The sequence below is a fragment of the Rhinatrema bivittatum genome, chromosome 19 (assembly GCF_901001135.1).
Source record: "Rhinatrema bivittatum chromosome 19, aRhiBiv1.1, whole genome shotgun sequence".
In the NCBI taxonomy this organism is placed as follows: Eukaryota; Metazoa; Chordata; class Amphibia; order Gymnophiona; family Rhinatrematidae; genus Rhinatrema; species Rhinatrema bivittatum.
Genome location: NC_042633.1, coordinates 29,079,022 through 29,088,592, shown reverse-complemented (window position 1 = coordinate 29,088,592; position 9,571 = coordinate 29,079,022). Strand labels below are relative to the sequence as shown.

Genomic DNA, 9,571 nt, shown 5'->3' with positions numbered 1-9,571 from the left:
GGCCACTCTGTGACTGACCTCCATTTATTTTTGTTATTGACCTGGTGTCCCGCCAGACACAAGGTGGTAACTTTGATAGTTTATTGCTGCACTGGATTTTCACTCTAGATTCCCTGCGACCTCAAGGAGTCTGACTGGTCCCCTTTGCTCTATTATCTTTATATTTTTCTCATACAGTTTGTTTCACTATTCCTTTAGGTTTTTCTAGTGCTCTCCAGTGTATCCACTTTTTACCTGCCAGTAGTAATTGGCAAAATGAAAAGCTTTCCTACTAACCTCTCTGTGGTATCATTTCTGAAAATATTGAACAGAATCAGCCTCAGGACTGAGGCGCTCCACTGATGGCCTCTCCTTCTTTGGAATTAACTCCATTTACCTTCTGCCATCCATCCTTCAGCCAGTTCCTCATCCGGACAACCACCCCAGGGTTACAAAGACCTTCAATTTATTTACGAATGTAAACATTACGGCAGAAAGACACCGAGCTGGCCTATCTAGTTTGCCCCATCCACACCAACTACTGAGCTTTACAATCTCCTTCACAGAACCTCTGTGCTTATCCTTTCTTGGATTCAGGCACTGTCCTTCTCTCCACCAGCTCCACAAGAAATCTGTTTCATGCTGCACCTTTCTCTCTCATCTAATGACCCCACATTCTAGAGCCTCCTTTCTGTTGAAAGATGCCCACCTCATGACTATCATATCTTCCCAGCCAGCCTTTCCTCTAGGGTATACGTTTAGATCTCTAAGTCTGTCTCCATGTGCTTTAGAATTACAACCACTGACCATTATAATTAGCCACGCTCTGGACTGACTCCATCCTGTTTCTATCCTTTTGAAGGTGCGGTCTCCAGAATTGCATGCAGTTTTCCAAATCAGATCTTACCAGGGCAATACACCTCCTTTTTTCTGCTGGCCATTCCTCTCTCTAGGTAGCCAAGCATCTTTCTGGATTTTCCATTATCCACCTGTTTTGTCACCATAAAGTCATCAGATTCAGTTACCCTGAGATCCCTCTCTTTTGAACTTCATCCCCTATACTGTACCGTACCCTTCAGTCTTTGCACCTCAAATGCATGTCTCTGCATGTTTTAGCATGATATCTTATCTTTCAGACCCTAGACCATTACTTGAGCTTCACTAGATCCCTTCTCATGTTTTCCATACCTTCCTGGCTGTCTACCTTGTTGCTGATTTTGGTATCATCTGCAAAAAAGACAAACCTTTCCTAACAATGTCACTTATGAAAAGTTTGAAAAGAATTGGTCCAAGGATCAATGCTTGTGGCGCACTACTAGTAACATCTCTCGCCTTGGAGTCAACTCCATTTGCCACTACCCTTTATCTCCTCCCCCTCAACCAGTTTCTAACCCAGTCAGTCACTTTAGGCCCCATAGCAAGGATGCTCAATTTGTTTATAAGTCGCCTAAGCAGAACCATGTCAAAGGCCTTACTGAAATCCATGTACACTACATCTAATGCTCTCTCCTGATCCAACTCCCTGGTCACCCAATCAAAGAAATTGATCTGATTTGTCTGACAAAACCTACCTTTGGTAAAACCATGACGACAGAAAAAAGACATACAGCCTCTCGTCTGCTCATCCCACCAACTAGTTCAGCTTTATAATCCCTACCACTCCTTCAGAGATCCCTTGAATTCATATACCATTCTTGTCTCCACTAGCTTCATGGGGAGGCTGTACCATGCATCCTACGGTGAACTCATCACTCAGCGTTACAGCGAATTTGGTGTCACTTCATGGGGTTTTCGGCGGTTGAATAGAGAAGTCCGGGGGGCTAAGTGTAACATCCCGCACCACCAAAGCAGCCGACACCAGCTATGGGATTGCACGCTGATCCGAAGGATAAGCAGTAACAGAGGGAAAAACCCTTGTCCTTCCTTTACGCTTAGGAGGCATTCTGAGGCAAAAAGTATGAGGAAACAAGAGAGCCGCCATCTTAACTCCACTCTTGACTGAGGAGTAATTGAAGGCAGTATTTCTTTACAGAGAGGGTGCTGGATGCATGGAGCAGCCTCCCAGTGGAGGTGGTAGAGACAAGGACAGTATTTGAATTCAAGAAAGCATGGGCCACACGCAAGGGATCTCTGAAAGAGTGGTGGGGATTGTACAGCTGAGCAGTTGTATGGATGGGCAGACTACATAAGCCATATGGACTTCTTCTGCTATCATATTTGTATATAAACTGGATGGAGTCATTCCAGAGGTAACTACTATAATATGGCAACAGACGTAAATATCTAAACATATGTATCCTAGAGGGAAAGAGAGAGATGATAATCATTTAAATACCTCTAAGGTTTCCATGCACAGGCAGTGAGCCTCTTTCAACAGAAAGAAGGCTCTATAGTGAGGGGTCATGGATGAGGGTGAAAGGGGGTAGACTCAGAAGTCATCTAAGGAAATGTTTTTTTACAGAAAGGGTGGTGGATGCATAGAAACATATAGAAACATAGAAATGTCGGCAGAAGAAGACCAAATGGCCCATCCAGTCTGCCCAGCAAGCCTTCATACTTATTTTTTTTCTCATACTTAGCCCTTATTAGTAACTTTTTGGTTCTAGTTACCTTCCACCCCCGCCATTGCTGTAGAGAGCAGTGCTGAAGATGCATCAAAGTGAAGTATCTAGCTTAATTGGTTAGGGGTAGTAACTGCTGCAATAAGCAAGCTACTCCCACACTTATTTGTTTACCTAGCCTGTGCAATTCAGTCCTTGTTGGTTGTGGTCTGAATATAAATCCTCTTTTCTTTATAGGTGGAAATCAAGACAATATCAGACTTCAAGAAAATATGGGAGACGTACAGAGGATCTCTGAGGGACAGGAAGGGCTTATAAAGCCAAGCAGGGAATGTGGATGGGCAGTCTGGATGGTTTTTCTCTGCCATCATGTTCTATATTTACAGTATATGTGTGTTTATGTAAGCGAGAGAGAGAGGCATACACTGCTGCCAACTGTGTTGTACCTGTTCTCTGGTGGAGCAGTTTCTGTGTGTGTGTGTGTGTGTGTGTAAGGGTGGCTTTCACCATGGACAGCATCTTCAGCCTTCCCTTGCAGGATAATTTTCACGTTGCATGTCTAAGCCTGATAATTGAATCGTTTACCTTGTCCTATGAGGAGCTGAGCCCAAGGATGCTGGCTGCACAATGTTTTATTGTAAGAAAATTATAGGTTTTAATGTTTCTATGCTCACACTGGTCAGAAGGGCCCTCCCTAGGTGCTGCTGGTATATAAAGCTGGATCCCTGGTGAGTGGCAGGGCAGAGCTGGCACAGTGGTTGGAGGAAGGGGGCTGCTGATAGATCTTGAGGGGATAGGAGGCTTTCACCAAGGAGTTTCATTCTATCATCGATTGACTTAAAGGGTATAGGAGAATCATGAAGACCTTCATTCTTGCAGCTTTCTTAGTCATCCTGTGCATCAGCCTAGGTAAGCAGTAATATACTCCTGTAGCTCTCTTGCCATTCATTCACTTGCTTACTAACATGATCCATCTATTTGTGTTTGTCTGTCTGTCTACCTAACAATATCTATCCCTCTGTCTGTCTAGATGGCTTTCCATCTATCCATCCTTCTGTTTATGGGGAAATATTTCAAAGCTACTCGCAAAAGTGGGATCTGAGACCTTCTGAGAAGCAATTAGATGCCCCGTCAATTTGGGGGTGCAAACCAGATCAAGTGTCTAATGGCCAAGAGGCAGAGCCATGTACCAGCACCGCTCTGATAATATTTGACACCTAGGAGCGCTATGAGTTGCAGCGCCCATCAATTTCAGCGTCCTAGGTCAATGCTTTAGATCGGTGCCTAATCCTATCCTGAGATGGGGAGCGAGGGCGGGGGAGGTGAAGGAGCCTCAATTCTCCAGATCTGGGTGGTTTTCACTCAGCAGGAGCTGGGCATTGCTTACCTGTCAGGATTTACACTGTGCCTGTCTCGCTGCCGGTGGAATTCCTTGTGCAAGGCAAGCCCCTAAGTTATGGTACCTGACCCACTAACTCTCCCAAGTGTGTAATTCAAGACGGGGAAAGTGAAAATGTCTTCCTCGAGGGGACCATTCCCACATGGGCTTGTCTTGTGCACACCGTGACAGAACAGAGCCTCACTCATAAGCCAGGGTGTGTTGGGTAGGATCGCAGCTTCTCCTCTGTGGGTGCCTCTCTGGGTCCCTAGTTCTCTGCCACAGAGCGCCGGGTGTGCATGTATGTTTATGAGCGTCTGCGTGTATCTGTATGAGCCTGGCTAGCAGTGGGTATCTTTGTCAGCAGGTAAGTGTATGTCTGGGGGTATCTGTGTGACGCTTTGAGTATCCGCATGTGTGTGTGGATCGCCAAGTCTATCGTTCTCTATCTGTGAGTGTGTGCATCTGTCAGTGGGTCTCTGTGTACACGGATCTGCGTGTCTCTTGATATCAGTGGGTTTCTTTGTGAATCAGCATGCGTGGGTGTGTGTGTGTGCATCTGTCAGTGGGTCTCTGTGTACACGGATCTGCGTGTCTCTTGATATCAGTGGGTTTCTTTGTGAATCAGCATGCGTGTGTGTGTGTGTATCTGTCAGTGGGTCTCTGTGTACACGGATCTGCGTGTCTCTTGATATCAGTGGGTTTCTTTGTGAATCAGCATGCGTGGGTGTGTGTGTGTGCATCTGTCAGTGGGTCTCTGTGTACACGGATCTGCGTGTCTCTTGATATCAGTGGGTTTCTTTGTGAATCAGCATGCGTGGGTGTGTGTGTGTGTGCATCTGTTAGTGGGTCTCTGTGTACACGGATCTGCGTGTCTCTTGATATCAGTGGGTTTCTTTGTGAATCAGCATGCGTGTGTGTGTGTGTATCTGTCAGTGGGTCTCTGTGTACACGGATCTGCGTGTCTCTTGATATCAGTGGGTTTCTTTGTGAATCAGCATGCGTGGGTGTGTGTGTGTGCATCTGTCAGTGGGTCTCTGTGTACACGGATCTGCGTGTCTCTTGATATCAGTGGGTTTCTTTGTGAATCAGCATGCGTGGGTGTGTGTGTGTGCATCTGTCAGTGGGTCTCTGTGTACACGGATCTGCGTGTCTCTTGATATCAGTGGGTTTCTTTGTGAATCAGCATGCGTGGGTGTGGGTGTGTGCATCTGTCAGTGGGTCTCTGTGTACACGGATCTGCGTGTCTCTTGATATCAGTGGGTTTCTTTGTGAATCAGCATGCGTGGGTGTGTGTGTGTGCATCTGTCAGTGGGTCTCTGTGTACACGGATCTGCGTGTCTCTTGATATCAGTGGGTTTCTTTCTGAATCAGCATGCGTGGGTGTGTATGTGTGCATCTGTCAGTGGGTCTCTGTGTACACGGATCTGCGTGTCTCTTGATATCAGTGGGTTTCTTTGTGAATCAGCATGCGTGGGTGTGTGTGTGTGCATCTGTCAGTGGGTCTCTGTGTACACGGATCTGCGTGTCTCTTGATATCAGTGGGTTTCTTTGTGAATCAGCATGCGTGGGTGTGTGTGTGTGCATCTGTCAGTGGGTCTCTGTGTACACGGATCTGCGTGTCTCTTGATATCAGTGGGTTTCTTTGTGAATCAGCATGCGTGGGTGTGTGTGTGTGCATCTGTCAGTGGGTCTCTGTGTACACGGATCTGCGTGTCTCTTGATATCAGTGGGTTTCTTTGTGAATCAGCATGCGTGGGTGTGTTTGTGCATCTATTTGTCTCTCAGTATCTGTGGGCATCTATTTATCTTCGGGTATTTGTATAGGCAGGGGTCTAACTTAAATGAAATAAACATCAAAGCAAAGAGAAAACACAAAAGGAAAAAGGGGAAGCAGCGTCCCAACCACACTCTCTCCCCACACACACATTCCCCATGCCCATCTCACTGCATCCATGAGGTCAGAGAAGTCCTAAATGGGGCCAGGAGGGATCCCCAGTTGCTCCTGCCCCCATCGGGTCTCATTCAAAAATGGCGGCGCCCATCCCTGTTTGTACAACCCTGGAACAAGACAGTGCCAGTTTCAGACCGGGACCCTGTCAGGCAGCAGCGACTGAGGAAGATGGGTACAAGGAGGGTGGGAACCTGGGGAATGCCCGGGGGGGGGAGGGGGAGTCATTCTTTTTGTTGCTACGGTGCTTTGGGTGGGGAAGGGCTGTTTTGGCAGCCTTTGGCAAAATGAAAGAGTTTTTCATTGCATATGTTCATGTCATTTCAAAACAAATGCGCACCCTTACTAGGTGTGTGTAGGAGTGTCGCTACATCACTGGGTGTCAAAATGCCAAACCCAGGAGCCGGGACACCTACAAACCCATGCAAGCAACTCCAAGCCTTAACCCTTTAGCAGCAGACAACCTGATGCAGTGCAAGAGGTGTCTGCTGGACTCCCTGAACGCTCCCCTGTCTCTGGTGGCAGCTCTGAGGGCTCAATAAGATTCTGTGCATCACCTTTCATTTATTTTTCAATTTCCCAATAAGCACAGCACTGTCCCCTTTTACTGAAAATTCGTCTCTCTCCATGTTTACCTTTCTATCTGCAGAGCCTCTCCCCCCTCTTCTCTTTTGCACCCTCCCTCCTGGAATATGTCCTTCCCCCTGCCTCCATCTTCCGTCCCACAGTCTCCCTTCCCTTTCCAGTCTGTTCTCCCTCCTGTCTCTCTTCCTTACCTGCCAGCACTGCTGGGAGGGAAGAGAAGCTGGGAGGTGGCTGCACTCGTGCCAGGCTGGGAGGGAGACCGTCTCACTAGGACTGGCAGCAGCAGGAGAGGAGGGAGGGCGCTGTCCCACAGCTTCGGCTCCTCTCTCTCTCTCTCTTTCTCTACCCATATCCAAAACACTGCTAAAAGGGGCCGCTTCTTTCTCTCTAGCATCCCCCAAACCCATCCCTTCCTTTCTGAACACACTACGCTCTCCTCTCCTCCTGCACCCTGCTCGCTCGCTGTTTTCAGGCGCCTCTGACTCACCTACATAAGCCTTCACTCTGCAGCCTCTCACTAGCTTTCCTCTCCTCTCTCTCCCTACACGAATTCCACTATTCAGGCAGGGTCACTCCTAGCCGTGCCCTTCTCCTCTGCTGCCAACTCTCAGCTCCATGCGTTCCACCTGCTGATGCGCCTTCTCCAGTTGATGCAGCTTGCTCCCTTCTTGCCTTATTTAAATCCTGTATAAAACCCACCTGTTTGAGGCTGCTTTGAAATCTTAAGCCCTGTCTATTCTGCTTACAGCCTTATTGATTTTAATCATAAACTGTTATTAAGCAGGTAGACTTGGGGAAAGCCAGCACTGATCCCTGGGTGGTAGTAGCATGGGATCTGTCTACTGTTTGATTGTTTGCCAGGTACTTGGGACCTGGCTTGGCCATTGTTGGAAACAGGGTACTGGGCTTGATGGACCCTTGGTCTGACCCGGTCTGGCAGTTTTCATATTAATACATTAACTTCCCAAAATCTCTTTTGTCCTATATGTTTGCCTTGATTAGGTTGTAAGCTCTAATGAGAAGGGACTCATGTATTTTTGTACAGTGTTGTATATGTTGAGTAGCACTATAGAAGTGATAAGTAATATTACTAGTAGCATTAGTAGTGAAGGCATGGAGGAAGTTGCACTAGCCATACAGGTGGCACAGAGACTACTTCTACAAACAGGCCTCGCTGCCATACTTTGAGGGATACTGACATGTGTGTCTATCTTGGTGTATAGTATATACTGTGTGTCTTTGCTCTTCCAGGGGACAGCCTGATGTGCTATCACTGTGAGCTGTGCGTAAACCTGCCATTTTTGAACCACACCACACCCTGCAGCAGGGATCAACAATGTGTGACCTCCAAGGCCAACAGCGGTGAGTGAGGGCTGAGGGAAAGGGGAACTAGGAGAAGGGCCTGAGATCACAGAGGACCATGGTCGAGGGAAGGCAGTAGGGAGGGCTGAGAGAGCACGGAGCAAAATGGAGAAAACATGGAGAGGTCCCTTGGATTTGAAATCTCCCTGCCCCCCTCCACCCGCTGACCAGCTAACTTGTAGCCATGGAAGTCATGACCTGGCCAAAACGTAGCCGGATAAAAAAAAGCTGCAGTGTGGATGCGTTCCAGTGGTGGGAGTTAAACGTAGCCGGGGAGTACTGCTATTCAGCGCTATCCGGACACGGCTGGTCATGCTGGAGAGCAGGTCTAACTGGCTATTTGCTGTAAGAGCCAGGAGGATGCAAGCTTCTGTCCTCCTGGCTAGACCTGGGCTACTTATTGGGAGGGGGGGGGGAGGTTGTTTCAGAAATGGTTTTGACTTCGGGAGGCGGAAGGGCGGTGTTGTGGCCCATCATCCCCTCTTCGGGTGGGAAGGAGGGGGATGCGGGTAAGGGGAGCAGTGGGGTCAGCAGTTATACAGCCTTGGGGATGCTGGGGTGGGGGTGGGGGGCTCGCGGCTCCTCCCCCCGACCTAACATTTTTACGTTGCAGGGGGAGGGAAGAGCTTCGCCTTCTCCCGCGGGGCTAAACGGAAACTTTCGGGGAGTTGGGGGGAGGGCTGGTGGCCCTCATTTGTAAGCAGAGGGGAAGGGGTGATAGGGCCACATTTTTTTCTTTGCTGGGGGATGGGAGGCTGCTGCTGGCCTGGCTGTTTTGGGTTTTTTTTTGTTCAAATATTAAGTAAACCAGTGACCTTGAAGTGCGTCCCTTTATGATCTGCCCCCTCCCCATGCCTCAAGTACCTCTTCACACTGCAAGCCCTTCCGGATGGGGCCTTGCTGTGCTCTAGTGGAATATAATATATTAATGCATCGCATGGTAAAGCTCTCTGCCCTTGCCCTTACCATGTCCTTCTCTCCGATCACAGATACGCTGATAAAGCGCGGCTGCCTGGACTCTGAGAAATGTGGCACCTCAGAGGTCATCGCTCTGTCTTCTTATTACCACTCCTGCTGTGACACCGACCTGTGCAACTCAGGCTACCTTCCCCAGCTCTCCCTGCTGGCTGGCTTGGCCATGGCCGGCCTGTGGCTCCTGACGCTGCTTTAGGACCTGCCTGGCCTCCTGTCTCTGCCTTTTGAGTCTAAAACTACTGTCAATAGCTACTAAATGCATACCCTGTATCTATGTGTTTGTATTTCTGGACTTATGGAGAAGAACACGGAGTAAGAATGACAGAGCATAGGGAGGCGCATCTTTTAAATAATCTGCCGGGCTTTGTATGGATAAGGCAGGATTATCCAACCTTTGTATGTAAAGGATCAAAATACGTGGTGGCTGATGAGCAATTTTCAGAAAGATATTAATTAAAATAACCCCAAATCTGCATCTTTTTGCATATTAAAGAGTGTTCACTTTATATTACATTGTAAAAATAAAGTTGTTTTTCAACTTTGCTTGCCTATCTGTATAATTTATGCTGTTGGGGTTTTTTTTGGGGGGTGGGGAAAAAGATTTAAAATATTAGCACAGGTAGGGGATTAAGGATGAGGAAAGAAGGTGAGAGGACCAAGGATGGAGAGAGGGAGGACCAAGGTCGAGGAGAGCATAGGGTGAGCAGATGAGAGATGAAGAAGATGGTTGATGAGAGGGAAGCTCCAGGATCTGATGGTTTCCCCTCCCCTCCCAGTCAG

At 48.0% G+C, this 9,571-nt stretch overlaps 1 protein-coding gene across 1 annotated transcript; it reads left to right on the top strand.

Moving 5' to 3' along the window:
- Positions 1-3,264: 3,264 nt before the first annotated feature.
- Positions 3,265-9,334, top strand: LOC115080945 (short neurotoxin 6-like). The gene is made up of 3 exons (XM_029585419.1): positions 3,265-3,449; positions 7,706-7,816; positions 8,806-9,334. Exons 1-3 carry the CDS (start codon positions 3,398-3,400, stop codon positions 8,985-8,987), a joined length of 345 nt encoding a protein of 114 aa, XP_029441279.1. The 5' UTR covers positions 3,265-3,397; the 3' UTR covers positions 8,988-9,334.
- The last annotated feature ends 237 nt before the right edge of the window (positions 9,335-9,571 follow it).

Bases quoted from the DNA above. Each gene is read 5' to 3' on its own strand.
- LOC115080945 (XM_029585419.1), top strand. From the start codon at position 3,398: ATGAAGACCTTCATTCTTGCAGCTTTCTTAGTCATCCTGTGCATCAGC. The intron at 3,450-7,705 runs GTAAGCAGTAAT...TTGCTCTTCCAG, and splicing joins CATCCTGTGCATCAGCCTAG to GGGACAGCCTGATGTGCTAT. The intron at 7,817-8,805 runs GTGAGTGAGGGC...CTCCGATCACAG, and splicing joins GACCTCCAAGGCCAACAGCG to ATACGCTGATAAAGCGCGGC.